This window comes from Amblyomma maculatum, chromosome 6 (assembly GCF_055883805.1).
Source record: "Amblyomma maculatum isolate TAMU_Amacu chromosome 6, ASM5588380v1, whole genome shotgun sequence".
Classification (NCBI taxonomy): domain Eukaryota; kingdom Metazoa; phylum Arthropoda; class Arachnida; order Ixodida; family Ixodidae; genus Amblyomma; species Amblyomma maculatum.
Genome location: NC_139349.1, coordinates 542,323 through 560,802, shown reverse-complemented (window position 1 = coordinate 560,802; position 18,480 = coordinate 542,323). Strand labels below are relative to the sequence as shown.

Sequence of the window (18,480 nt, the reverse complement as noted above, 5' to 3'; positions counted from 1 at the left end):
TCCTGCCCGTGGCATAGGGGTAACGTGAATTCAAATGTCTTGGCAGGCTGACCGAGGAGGTCGAGGAGAAGAGGGGTCCTTGGGCCACGGACCACACGACGAGCGGTTAGACCTTGCGTAGTATTGCTTTTGCAATAAAAGAAAAAAAGTACACTGCTGACAGTGTGCATGCAATACAGCACTGGTGGAAATGTAAAAAACAGCCATTGCCGTGCTGTTCTTGTCTAAAAAGCTGGCGACCGTTGCTCAATCTTTTGGCAAATAAATTTACCGCAGTGCAAGTGGCTCTCTTTAGTTCTGTGAACTTCGAATTTAACTTTTACTATGGGCTCGCAAGGCTGTTTTATTTATTTTCAGCGCCTTAAAGGCCCTCTTGTGAGGGTATTACATAACAGGGGCCACACAAACACATACAACAAAAATACAGCAGTAATACTTAACAGCTGAAATTCACAGAACACACTTGATAACCAAAGTATAGCAAGAAAGCACAGAAAAGTTGCAGTAGGTAATAAGTAAATTAGCTATTACACATGTTGTTGCAAAAGATTCTGAAATGATTGTAAGTTACTATCTTAAGTAGCGATGCGTGGTGGCAAGTTATTCCAGTCTATTATTCTGCGCAAAATGAATGATCTTGCATAAAGATATTTCATTTCATTTTATTACCTTAAAGACCCCTCGCGGGGTATTACATAAGGGGTGGGATGAGCAGGAAAGGTACAAGACAATGCAATATATGTGATCATATACAAAAAATGTTGTTTAGATTGCTAGCAAACGATAAGGGGCAGGTGATGTCGACGATATGCTGGGGAAGGCCGTTCCAATCTTTAGCTGCACGTGGGAAGAAGGAGGCTGAAGAAGTAACAGTTCGGGCATGTGGGCGAAACACTTAAAGCGTGTGGCTAGTGCGGTGGGAAATGTAAGATGCTGCCGTGATGTAGGGGGCACGGTTAAGTGATGAGTGAAAGAATTTGTGGTACAGTGATAGCATGGCTATGCGACGACGAACGGAAAGAGGCGATAGTGCTGATTTAGCTTTTAGGGCTGAAACACTGACATCGTACAAGTAAGAAGAATGAATGAACCTTGTAACGCGGTTTTTAACGGCTTCTAGATCGTTTATGAGGTTAATATGATGCGGGTCCCATATGGCGGATGCATATTCAAGTTTAGGTCTAATGAGTGACTTGTAGGCGAGCAATTTCACGTGATGCGAGGTGAGGCGAAGGTGACGTTTAAGAAATCCCAGAGTTTTGTTGGCAGATGATATCACGTTAGCAACATGTGCATTCCATGTTAGGTCATTAGATAATGTGACGCCTAAGTACTTGAAAGATGATACAGATTCTATGGACTCGTTAGCGATTAATGGAAGGCATGACTCTTTTTGCGACGGGTAATGGAAAGAAGCTTGCATTTGCTAGGGTTCAGGGTCATAAGCCAATTTTTGCACCATTGTTCAATTTGGTTAAGGTCCTGCTAGGGGGCTTCTTGATCAGTTGTGTTTGTTATTTGGCGGTAAATTACGCAGTTGTCAGAGAATATTCGAATTTGGCAGGATACATGCTGTGGGAGATGGTTAATATATATTAAAAACAGTAGGGACGCAAGAACGGAGCCTTGTGGGACGCCGGATGTTACAGGGAGAGGGTTGGAAGAGTGGTTGTTCACAATGACTGACTGAAAACGATTTGTTAAGAAGGCCTTGATCCAGTTTAGCACATTAGGATGTAAGTTTAGAATAGAAAGTTTTTGTATTAATCGCTGATGTGGAACTTTATCAAATGCTTTAGCGTAATCCAGAAAGATGGCGTCAACTTGAAGGTTAGCGTCCAGGTCAGCATGTAAGTCGTTGAGGAACATGGCTAGTTGTGTTTCGCATGAATACCCCTTGCGGAAACCGTGTTGGGATGGATGGAAGAAATTGTTAGAGTCTAAGAAGTCCATTACCTGAGAGTATATGACATGCTCCATGATCTTGCAGGGGACGCTAGTTAGAGAAATTGGACGGTAGTTTAGGGGGGAATTTTTGTCACCTGATTTGTAGAGTGGAACGACCTTCCCAAGTTTCCAGTTTTCCGGAATGAGACCTGTAGAGAGTGATTGCGAAAACAATAATTCTAGATACACTGTACTAATGCACTTCATGTTTTTTAGTAGTTTAGTGTTTATCTCGTTGATGCCGGTTGACGAGGAAAGTTTCATTTTCTCAGTTAAAGACGAGATGCCAGTTGAAGAAAAAGTTATTGCGTCTATCGGTGGGGTGGCATTAGTAGGAGGTATCCTTGGAGGCGGGTGGCGCTCCTGGTGAAAACTGACGAGAACGCTGTATTGAAGATGTTAGCGCATTCTGTGTCGGAGGCTTGAATACCGGATGCATGAGTGAGGGTTATTGAGTGTGATGGTCCGGGATTGATAACGCGCCAAAATTTTTTGGGGTTATCGCAGACTTCAGACTTGGCAAGGTATTTGTTTTACTTTGTTATCGTGATCACATAAAGAACGGTTGGCAAAAAGAAGTCTGCTTCAACTCGGCGCATTATTTTATTGCTGCGACACTGCTGAAGCATGAGCAATTGTAAAAGATAAAGCGAACAGCACGGTTCTTCAGGGATTGAATGTTGTTTATGAGGTATGCTTGTTCAAGATCTCATATGGCAGAAGTGTATTTAATTTTGGGATAAGTAGGCTGTTGGAATTCGCATGGAATGGTTGGTAAACGGCATTAATTTTGTTTTAGATGCATTTAGAGACATTAGCCAGGCTCAGAAATTTATCAGCACAGACATAGGATCGAAAAAGATATGCATAAGATGGAGAGCACAAATGTCGTGCCCATTAATCTGAACTCTAAATTAGTGGCACTGCTTGAGCCCATCAAAGTGGTAGGCTCGACATTTGAACTTACCAAGTCAAAATAGGCAAATGCTTTAGGTCTGAGTAGGTGTTCAGTTATGAAGCTCGCCAGTAAGCGTTCCGTTTTCTGCTAGTCTATTTGAAGTTGTTGCTAAGGTGAGCCTGTGTTATATTATATATTGTTACATGCTTTGGCCGATTGTCTTGTCAGAGATGAGTGTGAAGATGGAAAGGCATTTAACTTGAATAAAAAGGAATCAAAATAAAGGTCTTGTATTTTAGAAAGAGAAAACTGCCATTATCAAAGGCATTTGACCTTAGAAAATTGCTTCAAATCATAATTCAAATGCTCCATAATTCTCATTTTGTTGCTCCAAAGCTGCTCCAAAATGCCTTTTTTACTGCTCCTAACGCTGCTTCAAAATGCTCAAGCCTGCTTCCACCCCTGTCAAACTGTAAAACTTTGGAATGGATATGCCAAGGTTGCTGTAGAAGGATGGAATTAACTTTTATCAAGCTGGATGTTGGAGCAAAAGAGATGGAGTCCTCAGTCCAACACCCCAATGGCTTTGGCTGATGATGCTGTGGAGATGGGGATGACTGCCTCGTGGGCTTCCGGGGTTGCAATTCTGGTCAGCCGCACCTTGCTCTACTTCAAGGTCACATTGGCCGGCTTTAGGTGGTGTTGTTTATGCATGCATGTCCTTGTGATATGAAGAAAGGTAGGGCTGTTGCTGCACCGTGGGCACGCATTTATGTATAGTGTTGAATGGGGACAGCATTGCTGGTGCAGGTTGGGAAAAGCAAGAGTCTGGATTTGGTGAAGCGTGTAGCCATCTGTTGATGAAGGGTGTTTATGGGGAGGTGGGTAGATGCGCCGATTGATTCATAAGGTCTGAAGGCACGTATAGTAGTGGGTCATAAAACTGTGCATGTCTGGGCTGGTTCCCCACCCAATTAGTGCAGATGTGAGCTAGGGTGTTGGTCTTTATGTTGTCTTCTAGACCTGGTGGTAAGATCTTGATGGAAGATGGTACCGGAAGTTTGGTGGGCAAGTTTGAGGACTGAACCGTTGGTACGGCCTGGCATGCAGCCTGTGAGTCGGTGATCGATATTAAAGTTGAGCATTTGTTTGTACTACTTCAGTTTGTTTGATTGTTCCATTTGTAGCATTGTGTTTCAGTCGCGTGTTTGCCTCGGTAAAGGACGTCTGTTGGTGCACACCTTCTCTGTGCAGATTGTGCGCAGCTTCTCCAGTGGCAAGCGAGAGGGTGGCGACTTCGTCTGCTGCACCCTGTCACCGAGGGGAGAGTGGATCTACTGTGTTGGCGAGGACCACGTGCTTTACTGCTTCTCCACAGTCTCGGGCACACTAGACCGAACACTCACGGTAATAAGACTGTTTCAGATCACAAGAATATTGATCACAGTGGTACTCGTGGTGACAGCATTTTAAGTTCCATATGTTCCAAATGCAGTGCCTGAGCCGTGGGTAGACACTTGGCTGGTCCAGCACACAGTTGAAGGGACACTGAGCACAGATTAAAGATGGCCTGTGTTGATTGATTACTACACTCTTGTGACAGTTCGTTCTGATAGTGGAGCTGTAATAAGCTAGAAATGCTCGAAAGGTGAAATAACAGGAGTCACCCTGACTGGATGCTTTCACAGGCAAACTGCAGCAGCAAGGCAGTTGCATTACTGTGCTTATCTCCGAGGCTGGGCCACAACACTAATTCACTTCAAGACAGTGAGCATGGAGCCCATTTTGATTGTGGTGATTGTGACAATGGAGGATGAAACGGGAGGAAAAAGATGCTCTTTTTCATCCCCCACCCCCTCCTTCGTGATTGTTTTGTTTGAGCGTAGGGTAAGGGATCACTGTCGCAGCATGGTTGAGGCACGTACGCAGTCAGGACAGTGGCAACAAGAGTGGAAAAGAGGTAGGCTGCATTTACACTTTGTACAACATAGTCCGGCTAAGTTGGAGAGTGACGGCCTATCTCTTCAGGTCTCTGTCGACTGTAGCTTTGTTGGTTCGGGGTCGAGTGTCCCCTTTGCAGACAGGTCTTCACTTCTGCAGCAGTCGGTACTTGCTTGCAGCAGATGCCAGATCCTGAGTTCCGAATCATGCGGAACAGCCGATTCTTAGAAGGCCCTCCTCGAAACGCCACCCGGAGAATCAGTGGGTCACTCGCACTGCATGGCTAGGGACAGTGACCGATACGCATGTGTAGATTTTCTTCCGCCGCCCAAGCTTCCTTCCTGCAGTTTCAGTTCCAAGAAGGGGGAAATGGGTGAGGGGACATGCGTACGTCACGGAAGGTTTGTTGGCTGGTAATTTATGGCTGTTGTAAGGCGTTGGTCTTTGTGCAGAGCACACCTGTAGCTGTCGCATGGATTTGTCCAAAGTTACCGTTCAAAGCAGCCAGAAATGGAAGATAAGACAATGGAAATGAATGGTGATAAGAGAAAGAAAGGAAAAAGTAGGAGGAAAAAGTGGAGAGACTCTTTCGTGGACAGAAAGATAGAAAAAAAATTTGCTGTTGTTTAGCTCTGGTTAAACCTGGATGGAAGCAGAAGCTTCTTTTGACTGCTACATTATACCCCTGTGACGCCCTATCAGTGTAGGGCGCTAGCACTACATTACAGTAAAACCTCGTTAATTCGAACTCGGTTAATTCGAAGTTACGGTTAATTTGAACTGACGCTCGGGTCCCGGCATGGCCCTATGTATTTCAATAGGAGAAAACGCCCGATAATTCGAACATGCTAGTATCCACAACGGTTAATTCGAACTAGGAACCCATGGCTCGCACAGCTCCTCGCAGACAGAAGGCTGCCCATACCGTGTACAATGCGCAGAAAGATTACTAAAGACGCAAAAAAACAAAATCTTTCAAATCTGCCCGCGCGCGCGAGACAAGGTGCGCACTCGACAGTCACAGCGAGCATTCCGGTGCATGCCGTAGCAGGTTTTCGCTGCCGGGTGCCGCCAGGCTCCATCACACCAACGATCCGGCACAAGCCGTTGCAGGTTTTGGCTGCACCGCGGTTGCTGGGTGCGCTTTTGAAAAGCTTTTTGTCCTGCGGTCACGTTGTGTGCACAACGCAATTGTCGGTGTCGTGCATTTGTTCGTGCTGCGGTGGTCCAAGTTTTACCGCTTTCGTTGCCTCACCACTTTGCCAGCGACTACTCATCGATTGTGACAGCCATGGCAAACCGTGGTAAATACACGGCAAAGGACCTCAAGACGAAAATGAAGATTTTGAGTGAGGTGGAACGTGGTGTCCTATCCAAGACGGATATAGCCAAAAAGTATGACATCAAGAAGAGCACGCTGTCAACGTATCTCAGGAACAAGGAATCGATCAGTGCTGCCTTTCATAAAGACTTTATGGAGCCCTCTCGCAAAAGGCTACGGACGTCGGCCCATCCCGAAGTGGAGAGTGCCGTAATGGCATGGATAAAAGAAGTTCGCAGCCGTAACATTCTGTTAAGCGGGCCCATAATTGCTGCGAAGGCTGCAGTTTTTGTCAGCCAAATGGGCATCAGCGAGTTCGGCGCGTCGGAAGGCTGGCTGTCGCGTTTCAAGGCGCGTCACAGGCTGACATTTAGAAACGTTTGTGGGGAGTCAGCTGAAGGCGACAAGGAAACGTGTGAACAGTGGGTCTCCAGTGAACTGAAGGAACTGCTCGCTGATTATGCGCTCAGCGATGTATTCAATGCTGACGAAACGGTGCTGTATTTCAAATTGCTCCCAAACAGGACCGTCACTACAAAGGCGACACTTGTGCTGGCGGAAAGAGAAGCAAAGAGATTCACCGTCATGATGTGCGCAAATGCGACGGGCACAGAACGGTGCCGCTTGCTGGTGATCGGCAAGGCAGAGAAGCCTCGCTGTTTTTAAGGCATCAAGACGCTTCCTGTTGATTACACCGCAAACAAAAAGTCGTGGATGACACGGGAAATTTTCACAGACTGGCTGCGCAAGCTAGACAGGAAATTCGCTGCACAGAACAGGAATGTTCTCATGTTCGTGGACAACTGTACAGCTCATTGTGACGTGAGTGGACTGACAGCAATCCGCTTGGCATTTTTGCCTAAAAACACGACTTCTGAGCCTATGGATCTTGGAGTTATTCAGAACTTAAAAACGCTTTACAGGCGCCACCTCCTAGAGAGACTTCTTTGTTTGGACAGTGGCAAGTCGTACGACATCGATTTGCTTGGAGCTGTCCACATGCTGGCATCATCGTGGAATACCGTCAAGCCGGAAACTATCAAAAATTGTTTCCGCAAGTGTGGCTTCGGTGACGCCCCAGAAGCATGCAGCGCGGAGGTAGCGGAGGCTTCGTCTGATGATGACTCCGTCGTGCTCGACCGTGGCTTTGTCGGAGGGTGTCGCATTTGAAGCTTACGTTGACGTTGACAATGGTGTGGAGACGTCTGGGCCCTTGAGTGATGAGGATATAATCGCGGCTGCATGTGCTCCACATGGCTCACGGGTGGCGAACACGGCTGAAAGCGATGAAGAGTCCGACGAAGGCGACGATCCGGTGCCACCCCCTAGTGCATGTGAAGCAGCGTCGGCGCTCGATCTCGCTGCACGATACTTCTCCGCCGATGAGAATTCGGATCCTGCGCTGGAACTCTTGGGCAAGCTGCAGTCGATGCTTGTGGAGTCGCGGCACAAGAAACGCAAGCAAACGCACATTACCGATTATTTTTCCGTGTAAATAAACATGTTTTGAAGCTCGCTACTCACACGAATGCATTCCGGTTCTTGTTTGCGGCGCATGACTGACCGATTAGTCCCGTTCATTTGCCATTGCGGCTCGATCGCAAAAATCGAAATCGCCCTCCGCAAACGTGCAGTAGCGCCTAGCCCTCTTTACTCACGGAAATGAGTCAACATGTGGGCTCAGCCACCACGGCGCTCATTCCAGTGCCCGATTGTTAATTTGAACTCCACTTAATTCGAACAATTTTCTCTGCCCCTTCGAGTTTGAATTAACGAGCTTTTACTGTATTGGGGTCACTTAAGCTCAGCTTTTAAGGGCATGACACGAGAGCGTAAGTTACCAGCCCACTTATACAGTCCCGCTTTAACCAAGCCGTATGGACGCGCCTGTGTGTCCTAGGGGTAAAGTGAATGCAAAGGGCTCTGGTAGGCTGATTCTGATATCACCCTCCCATATGAAAGGAGCGACCAGAGTTGGCAGCTCCTGCCCGCGGCATAGGGGTATCGTGAATTCAAATGTCATGGCAGGCTGATTCTAATGTCGCCCTTCCACATGAAAGGAGAGGCCCAATTTGGCGCTCCTTCAGGCACCCACCGACACTGACACTGAAGGCTTGAGTTGGCATAACGAAGCTTCTGCTTCAAAAGCGTTGCTGTAGCAGCTTTTCCCTTATTGCTTTCACCCCTCTCTATGGGTGCTGCATTAGAATCTTGAGTGATGCTATCAGTAACACGAGTGCCGGCAAATGCTTGCTGCCTTCGCTATCTCGCTCTATGACTGTTCATCGCAGCTACAGCAGAGAAGCGCAAAGCATGCTTCTTAAGAGGCAGCAGCCATGATTCGCTCTGTGGGTGGCCTGGGAAACAAAATAGCTGAAAAATGAGCCAACGTGAATGGCCGCCCAGCTCCTATTGTACTGCAGTGCTATTGATGGTTCAGAGGAAACTTGCGCTTGGGAGGCTCACCGAGCCAGAATCTGATTGATGGCACAGTAAAACCCAGGTGCGTAGCTTGTGCTAGGGAGGCAATATTGATTCAGGAGTGTAGCAAGCATTGGCATGAAGTAGTAACCACCGCTAAGCTGCAAGTTCACGCCGACTGTTCAGCATTGCTGTCACTTATACTCCACCCATTACAGTGAAACCTCGTTATAATGAACAGTTAAAAAATCGGAAAATAGTTCGCTCTATCCATAATTCGTAATATATAATTTCGTAGAAAATACATGCAAGAGCAGCAAATTTCAATCAGAAAAGGCACAGCAACTCGGAGGGTGCCTACTTGGGTCACGTTCATTTATTTATGCACAAAGAACTGCGTCCTGCGTCAAAGAATCGCGGCCTGCTTTTTTGTGTTGATCGCGTTTCGTATCACGCCCTGTTCCACAGTTTACAAACACTCAACAAGGGCAAACCCACTGCTCTCAATAGCACTGCAGTGGCGGCACAGTAAATATGCAGCAAGCGCTTCTTGTGAAGTCAGAATGTCCTCATCGTCTGCAGGGTCAGCCTGAGCTTCGTCTTTGAGATGTTCAGAAACTTCCACAGCGATTTCGGCGTCCGTCAGTACAGCCGTGGTCGCCGCGATGTCGTCGCCACTTACAAAGTCCTCTACAGTTATTGTTGCGGGCATGTCACCAACAAAATGCGAAAAATCGTTCCACGCTCATCGAGCTCGCAGAGCTCTGCTTCTGCTTCGTCGGGATCGTCCCCATCGTCACTTGATGCACGGGCCTCTGCTGGAACAAAACCTGCGTGCCGAAAGCAGTTGGCAATTGCCTTTCATGCTGTCCCATGCCGCTTTAATGCTCCCAGCAAGTCGATCTTCAAGTTCTGCTTCATACGAAGCTTTACGAGAAGAGTTTCAATCAGTCTCCTCTTGTAAACTGCCTTGAAGGCCCTGATTTTATCTTGAGCTTGGTCTTTAACGTCAGTGCTGCTCTTTTTTTCACGTTCACCGCCATCACAGCACTACGCACACTCGCGCGCCACACTCAACACGACGACCGACGCAGCCTCCGCCGAACGCTACGACGGCCACGCCGCTGCTAACACCAAAACCAAAAAACGCGAAAGACTCAAAAACCAAAAAGCCAAAAGCAACATTTGATCGTGCCGCTGCCGCTGAAGCGGAGCTGTCAGCGATTGTGAGATGCGAACAATTTCTCATGGTCTCCGAGATCACCCCCGCACGCCTGTTTGTGAGCGCGGAGGTGATCTCGGAGGCCATGAATTTCTTTGGCTGTCAACTCCCAATGCCGTCGTGGCATCTGTGGCGCTGTCAGCGCCTGCGAGGTAGTCCTGAACGTTTGCTGCGCCGCACAACGCACATGTAGTGCAACAAAGCCTGCCTCCTGCTATTAAAGTGAGGTAGTGCTTGGCGTCGCGAAGTTCGTAATATCCATTTTATGCCAAACCACGTTCGCTATGGGAAGTTAAATATACATGTGTTTGACAAAAATATTTCGGAAAGTTTGATATATTCAATAATTCTTTATATGCGTGTTCATTATATCGAGGTTTGACTGTATTAAGCAAATTCGTCATTTCAAACGTGAGAACTGAAGATCTCAAAATCTTGGATAAAAATGATCATCCTGAAATTATTTCCTTGTGCATCATCACTTCAACTGCAAATATAGCATGACGGACCGAGCCGGACTCGGACCCTTTCAGAGTCGGGCCGGGCTGGGGCTCAAAATTTTGGCCCGTACACACCTCTAATTGGCACATTTTACGGGCATTCGTTTCAGCTGGATTCGTTCACCCTTGTGTGGTGTGGGTAGCAGCGCACAATAAGAACTCAATAATTCATCCCTTGTTAACTTCTGAAGTTTGGATAGGTTGGGCTGTTGTCAGACTCCTGCCAAACTCCCATGCAATGCAGTGGCACTGGGAGCTCATTTATTTGGATGCCTCGTGGTTTGCATTGGTTAATTTGGCGGCGTTCATTGTTATGGCCACCCTTCTGGTGAGCATGTTGATGATATGTAAGCCGGCCGAGTTTCTGGCCAAATAGATTGGTTTTCGAACCTTCACCAGCAGCTTGCAGCGATGGTTGCTATCGGCCGCTAAGGTCAGCCTGCCGACCAAGCCCATAGCTGCGCACCATTTAGAATGGTAATTGCCATGACGCTTACGTTGGTTTGTATTCCAAAGGTGTTACGCCGCAGTGGCCTATGCCAGCATACACTTTCCTTGCTTCCTTCCTCTTCTCTTTTTTCATTGTGTGCGGAAACTCCAAGCCCATCACATACTATCCTCGTGTGTGCCACGTGTGATGGAGTTCTGGCTCTACCACATTGAAAACTGAAAGAAGCTGTTGAGGCCTTTGCCATTTGGAGAAATTCTACTTCCGACACTGTGTGCATGAATAAAGCATTTATGGAAGTGCAAAAAATCATGGTCACCGACCTTGTTTTGAAAGTAGATGACCGCTGCTCAGATTTACGACAAATATAAATGTTGCTTTCATGGGAGTGGCTTTTGGCAGTATTAGGAAAGCCATTTATTATTTAAGATTTGGATAATTCATGCTTCTTATCTCTCTCTTCAAGTTCGAATCAATGAGGTTTTACTGTACAGTGAGCTGGTGACTGTCAACACGTTTTGCCCGAGAGCAGAAAAGTATATTCTGGAGGACGACTAGATAAGAGTAATTTCTTGCCACAAGTAAAGATTGTTGCTGTTTCTTGAACATCGTTAGCTGTTTTATGTGATATGGTCTGTATGCAGTCAGTAACCTAATTTTTTTTCACTTGCTTCACGACAGTTGTCACAAAGAACTGTTTGGTTCCATTATTGCAGGTCCACGAAAAAGATGTCATTGGCATCTGTCATCATCCACACCAGAACCTCATCGCAACATACAGTGAAGACGGCCTCCTCAAGCTCTGGAAGCCGTAAATATAGGACATTGTAAATAAATACATAAACATGTGTGAGGCCAAAATGTTGCCTTGGTGGTTATTTTTTTTTTTTGCTTGAAATTCTATGGTCACTCTATTGTGCAACAGTTGTGAAAATGCTGCACAGTAATAAAGTGTTGGGCTAATAAGCTGCGTAGGTGCACAGTTTGAAAGGTACTCAAATATGTACTCATATATGTAAACCACACATTACCTAAAGCCAGGATTATTCAGTGCGATTCTGTTCGAGCATGCAACATCCTTCGTATGAACATACACCAATATATATATATATATAGGGAGTACTTGAGTATTGAGTACTGAGTATTCAGTGTATATGTTCATACGAAGGATGTTGCATGCTCGAACAGAATTGCACTGAATGATCCTGGCTTCAGGTAATGTGTGGTTTAGGCATAACTAGGATACTAGCTGCTGTTTCAAATGTGTCCAGGCAGCGAGGCTATATAGTTTCTCAGTCATGTAGTGAAGAATGTGTGGCAACCGTTAACGTGTAAGATAAGCAGAACCTTTGCCTTCACTTTTTGTTCTTTGAAGGTACCCCATAATATGGCTTGAGGAGCAAGCCCTATTGCCCGTTTAGATTTGGCATACCCCCAAAGCATGGGTCCTAGTTGTAACTGGAAAAGGATTTTGTTTCTATATTCTCCAAGGCTGCTAGGTCTTGCTGAGAACTACTACAGCTGTACAGCTGCTGAATTCAACCTCTAATCCCATCGCTTTCAAGTTGGTACAATCTTGGGCATGATAGTAGGAAGCCCGCTTAGGGATTTTGCAGAAAGCAGCTGCACTTTATGGCTGCACATTTTATTTTAACTCATCTTCGCTCACCTTGGAGGGATCACACAGCACTGGCAAGATACTGTAGCTAAATGAAGTGTCATGCCTTACCTGGTGAAAATTAAGTGCTCCTGTACATTTGTCAACATGCCACTGATGCCCATGTATATGAGCCCAAGAAACCTTAGCATCTCTGAAGAACGAGTGAGAGTTTGAAATGCGAAGATCAGTGATGCTGGAAGTATATTTTGAGTGGGGAGGCTTGAAAAAAAAATTTTTTGAATTCCTTTTGTTAGTTATGAACTTGAAAAGTACTCGACCACTATATGTCACCTCTCGCATTTCTGCGCAGAATGAAACCAGCGAGCATGTCTAGCTTTATGTGGTACTTGTGCTAGTCCGATTTTTATTGTTAAAATTTTTGTTCAATGCAAATCAGAATGATGCCCAGCATCTCTAATCCATGCCTTTGTAGTGTTTTACCTACCATGATATTGTGGCAGTAGCCAGCGCTTGGAAACAGAGTAGTCATAGGTTATATTACAGCAAAAATATGAAAAAGAAATCAGGAGGTGGGGGAGTTCCCTGGCCTCCTGTTTCCAATGTACCTGACCAAGGCATGTTTTCACCACCCTGTAGTACACATATGGTTCCACAGTTTTGGGTGCTACAGTGTATTCACATGCCACATTTCAGCACTTCAGGAGAACATTTTTGTCAGAAATAAAAGCCATAAAATATATTTCCTTCCTGAAATTCTGGAATATGTTGTGTATATGTTGCTCATAACAAGGAGGAATTGTTCATTTCTTGCAGGCCAAGCAGTTGAGGAGGCCATAGGAAAGCACACATTCATCTTCATTAGTTTGTCAGTAGATGTCGTCCGTGGAGCTTGTTTCTTCACTGCATGTGTGGTGGAAAGAAAAACATACACTCATATTTTGGGGAGTAACATTTTAGGAGATATTTCTACAAGCCACCAAAGCTTTTGTTCTTGCATGTAAGCTACCATGCAGTAATAGGCGCTACATGGTAGAATCTGTTAGTACATCTATGGAGTAAGTTATCTTACTTGCATGATGAATACGCAACTAAGTATATTTAGTTAGAAGCACTCCAGAAAGGGAAGTCAAAGAACAATTTAGTCTGAGCCAATATCGGAGCAGCTGCATGGTTTTTTACCGTAAGAGATATCAAGTGCTGGTTGCTTTTTACTCTCGTGTCAGAATGGCCTCACATTGCCTTTCAGTGACTGAAAATGGTAAAATGCATGCTAACTCGACACTTTGTAGAAGTATTTCTCTGGTACTGCCAGTTTGCTTGTGCTATAATTTCACATGGAGACTGCACTCGCCCGTTTCTTGTATTATGCTAGCATGCCCTGGCAACTGCTTAGTTTCTGCAAAGATAATGTGCAAGAAATGCCTTTAGAAGAGGGTGTTCTGCAGCCATCCAAGCTGGCTGGTGTTATCACCTGTTCATTAGGGGGGGGCAGCACCCATGACTAGCAGTAGCAGGTCAGGGTATTCCTTTTCCTGGCAGATTACAAAATCCCTTCCCTCCTCCTGAATTTGCTCTTACAAGGGCCAGGCAATGGTTTTTTTTCCGAACATGTAAACCATTCAAGTTTAGATGGCAAAAACAGTTAATGCCACCAATATGCTATCTTGAGAAATTTGAGCACAAACAAACAAAAGTAATACCCCAGTCAAGCGTGCAAGTTAAAGTGCACTTCCGCGGAGTGCACTTCGCAGCTTGAAATTGTCACCTTACCAATCTGTAACAAAACACAGCTGTACAATCATGACCTCGCCAAACGTTCTGTTATCAAAAGCTAGAATACGGTATGTTAACACACATTCAACACGATGCGTCGCACGCCTAACCAACCCACCTTCTCTAAAGAAACTGCCTCGTTGAGAACCTCCTTTGCGTGAGAGTTTTTGGGATCTTGGGCTAGTCTTAAGTACCTGGGAACATATTCAAGTCCGTGTTGTCCCTTGGACGAGTAGTCGGCGATGTAGGGCCTCTGTAGCAGTTCTTCCCTGTAGTTCTTGAGGAAATATATCCACACCCTTAGCTGCTTCTTGCACTTCTCGCCCAGTTGGTCCGCTGCGAGTTCGACGTCTTCTTCGGTCCGCACGTAGTATTTGGGGTGGCACTCGAAGTCGTCTAACGCAGACAACATTTTGTCGTCGACGGCGTAAAGCTCCCCGGTCACGTTCTGAGACAAAGCAACAAAACACAACTTAAAAGTCTCAACCTCCTCGCTGGTGCTATACTGACAAGCAACTCAACAACGAAACGCGCTAGATGATTTGAACTTACGCGCTACTAGATACGATTGCTTTCAGTGTGGCAAAAGCTGCGAGCACGGTATCATTAAAGGAACAGCACGGTTACGTGACGGTTAGCAAGCTCGATACAGCAACTTACGTGTCCCTTTCCCTCGCAGTACAGGAGGTAGGGTATGTTGTATGTTGATGCTATGACAAGCGGCCACTTTTTAACTGTCGTGGCGGTACCAATCAGGGTAGCATTTCCGTTCATGGAATCCTTCATGACACCGCCGTTGGGCTCGCCGGTCTTCAGCGTTCCGTAGACGAAAACGTAGTGTTTAGCATGGCTTGCCATAACTGCTACAAAGCGCAAAGCGCGGCCGCTGACACACGAGAGCGGATTAACGAATCGCGCAAGTACCATTTGATTCTACTAAAATCACGTGACATGCAGCTGACGAGGTCGCTGGACCATAGTGTTAATACAGACTATGATGGACTATGCCTCGGTTGACACAACTGACTAGGGCAACTAGGGTGCCTTGATGCGCGCGCTCTCCCGCCGCCGCCTGACAAGCAACTGGCGCCCCTGGCGCTGACCTTGCAGCCAGATTGTTTCCCCTCTAGGCATCAGGTCATCCTCATGAATAAAGGTTTTTGAATGAATTGAATGAATAAATGTTTTTTTTTTTTCCAACACATTTAGTTGCACCATGAAAAGAAGGCGCGGAGACGTTTATCCGTCGACACACTACAAAAAGCCCGGATCGTCCTTCTCATGCGTTTACAAATGGTCGAAAACAGTGTTTATCGCCGCAGCCATGGCCGCAGCTATAGTGCTCTAGAATATTGGGCAGTGTGACGACCGGCGCCGGAGAGCGGGCCGCTTTTGCGATGACAGGAACCGACTTCCGCGAGAGGGCGCGACGTGCAACAGGGGTGCCAGCCAGGATCGCCGCTCGGCGCTTAGCGGCCGCGGGGATAGCGGCGGTAAAGATGAGGGTCGCGGTTCTCTTTGGAGCTATTTTCACACGCTACGCAATTGGTGCGATATTTAATAAAGAGGCTACTTATTCCAACTTCTTAAACTGATCCCTGCCATTCCTTTAAGTTAATCTGGAGACGCCGTGCACGCTTGGGTAGTCCTACGGAGCAGCGGAGCAGTCCGAACACATTTTTCATCTTGAGGCTATTATTAAACAACGTTTATCTTGAATCGCCAGTAATCTGTAATCGTTGTCCTTTACGTACCCTAGCTAATCACCACTTACAGAATTGACAAATACAGTGTGCGAAAATTTAAAGGACTGCGGTTACCGGCAAAAAAAAAAGGAGCGTATACACGACTCAAGCATTTATTTTTTGTTCGTGATTAACAAATACATATATCGCGGACATTTGTTTACGTGCCGCTGACGAAAGGGGGAACCAGCTGTTTAGATGAAAAAAAAAGAAAGTCAAGTACAGCTAGGGCAACACTTCAGATAAAATATGAAAAATTAAACCTGTCACATACGTTTACGAGGGAATACGTTCATATATTGGGCACTTGAGTGCGGACGCTTTACTGGCATCAAATGGTACTGAGCAAAAAAAAAAAAGCACTTCTAATTGCGCCTCGTATTGGCAGGTATGATGCAGTTCTTGGCGCGCACCGAGATAGAAAAAAAATGCGAAAACGATGACGGGCACCTAATGAGCATGCAATTAATATAAGGCCGAATTCAAATGCGGACATTAATGCCTGTTTATTCTTCGAGTGTGTGGTATGAAATGTGAGTAATCGACTGGATATACTCGCACAACTACTGCTTGCCAGACTACAGTCGGGCTACTTGCTGCGGCTACTCTTTGCAGGACTAATCAGGCTATAATTGTTAACAAGGTTGATATTACACGGGGAATACTTCCAAGGGAATTTAATTATTTTCCCTTTGGGAACTTTTGTCGTAGTTCGCTTACTTCGCAAAGAGCGAAGCCGCAAAAACACATGAAATTTAATTACTTCAAGTGTGAGCTTTCTGGTGCTCCAGGTAGGTAAAACTTTTGAACTTCCACATTTTACAGGAAGGTTGAAAAATCTGAAGTACAAAGGCGTCCAAAAGGACCGTACGTACACCCGAGCCAACGTTGTAGGTAAATTTCTACCTAGCTTCGAGCCTATAGCGCAGTTTTTGTTCGTGGCGAGAAACCATGCCGGCCTCACAACCTCTCTTTCGCAGAAGGATGATCTAGCGGAAGCGAATTAGGCGTTTACTATAGCCTCTGCATCGTCTATTTTCCGTCGTTCTTTCTTTTTCAAATCGTTTTTTTTTTTTTTTCATTTCGTATGTGCACCAAAACAGGACTAGAGAGATCGTCTGAGGGCGATGACTTGCATATTACCGGTTGCTTGAGCACAATAAAAACTACCTAGACATTTTTTGGAACAATTGTCATTGTCAAACTATGTGCATTGAGATTAAACGTCTTAAGCATAGCGCGCATCTCTGGGAAAGCTTATGGAAAGAAAAGAAAATGGTTTATTCTTAGATTAGTGTACAGTTTTACAGTTGACTCTTAAATTTCGACGCTTATATATTATGCTCGTTCGATTGCAGCCGGTTTGTGCACTACTTTCCTCTTCCCAGGCCTTCATTTGGTTCTTTCCTTTTTTTTATTGTATTTCATATATCTCCACTTTTCTTCGTCTTTAGCTGCCTGCCTTCTTCTCCGTCGTGCGTTTGCCGTGCCGCACGAAAATTCCAAACCTTTGTTCACATTCGCTTTTTCACTGCGCTGCGTGCTTTCCACCAACCCCTTTCTCCCTCCCTCGACACGTCTCTCTTTTTTATTTTCCTGTGAAACCTTTACTTCCCACTTCTTCCACCTTCCACTGTGTTCCGTTATTTAGTAGCCTTTTACCCAGAGTGGTGTCGTTCGTTTTTCATGTCCTTACTATGTATACACCTCCATGCGAGGTAGCCCACATTTAATTCATTTGAACTGAATACCGACTACTCTTGTGGCTTCAGGTGACGTAGTGTAGACCGCATAGTTTGCGCGTGAAACAATGGAATATACCATTTTGGACTGTTTTGGTAATGGGGTCACTGTGGCCAGCTTTAGTCAGCGCTCGAACGCACGTGTTGCATGTTTGACTTTTTCATACGTCCTGTCTCCACACTGTCATCTTTTCAAAACGAGTACATTTCTGGACGTCATTTAGGTGCATTAGGAATGCTAAAGCGAGCTGTACGGCGAGTGAAGCGTGCTGTGCGCGTCTGAATTTGTACGCCCTCTCCAAGCTGCTTTCCTCAAAGCCAAACTCCTGTCATGTTGCTTCCCCGAGGTGTTGCCGACGGCCAAAATGGAAAATAAATTAGGTGATTAATTGCTCACAGTACTGAGCCTCGTTAACCGGCATATTTGTAAAATTTGTCGCGAATAGCTCAAGGCGACGCGCAAGCAAACAAGAACGTACAGTGCACACGGTATCCGCCGCCCCGCCGCCGCACAGCGCGCATACGCGGGCGCCCGGACGGCTGACACCCCAGTTGCTGGTGGCGCCCTCTGCGCTGCAGCGCCTCCGTCATCGCAAAAGCGGCCCCCCGCTCCCATGCATTTCGCGGCGCGGTCGACACACTGCCCAATCTTCTAGAGCACTATACCGCAGCTACAGTAGCTACAGTGGCTAGAATTAACCACTGTACCGCAGCTAGTGGCAAGTCATGGGCAATAGAGGAGGCTATGCATGGACAAGTTGCAACATAACGTTACTAGTATAGTGAACTAGAATACTTTCTAGTGGCACGAACGACGACGCTCGGGCACGCCGATTTTCATTGGTGCCGCAAGATGGCGCCACTGCAACATCTACTAGTCGACTTTTCAATGCTTTTTTGC

The 18,480-nt window shown here is 46.0% G+C and overlaps 2 protein-coding genes across 5 annotated transcripts in view; one reads left to right on the top strand and one right to left on the bottom strand.

Moving 5' to 3' along the window:
* Smu1 (Smu1 spliceosomal factor) overlaps positions 1-11,559 on the top strand; it is a 37,948-nt gene extending 26,389 nt beyond the window's left edge. The window contains exons 9-10 of the mRNA XM_084605885.1: positions 4,100-4,252; positions 11,415-11,559. Of these exons, the coding sequence (XP_084462011.1) occupies positions 4,100-4,252; positions 11,415-11,513 (252 nt within the window). The 3' untranslated portion in view covers positions 11,514-11,559. The remainder of the gene's footprint in view (positions 1-4,099; positions 4,253-11,414) is intronic.
* LOC146184925 (gamma-glutamylaminecyclotransferase-like) lies at positions 4,239-15,108 on the bottom strand. 4 transcript variants are annotated; one of them, XM_084605886.1, is made up of 3 exons: positions 14,753-15,108; positions 14,211-14,540; positions 4,239-5,127 (listed from the first exon to the last, which is right to left on the bottom strand). In XM_084605886.1, the coding sequence occupies exons 1-3, from the start codon at positions 15,017-15,019 to the stop codon at positions 5,053-5,055; spliced, it is 672 nt and encodes a 223-aa protein (XP_084462012.1). In that variant the 5' UTR covers positions 15,020-15,108; the 3' UTR covers positions 4,239-5,052. The 4 variants fall into 4 exon arrangements, with proteins under 4 accessions (XP_084462012.1, XP_084462014.1, XP_084462015.1 ...); XM_084605888.1 differs by having other exon boundaries at positions 14,287-14,540; XM_084605889.1 differs by lacking the exon at positions 4,239-5,127 and adding an exon at positions 13,041-13,219 and having other exon boundaries at positions 14,287-14,540; positions 14,753-15,107.
* Positions 15,109-18,480: the final 3,372 nt, after the last annotated feature.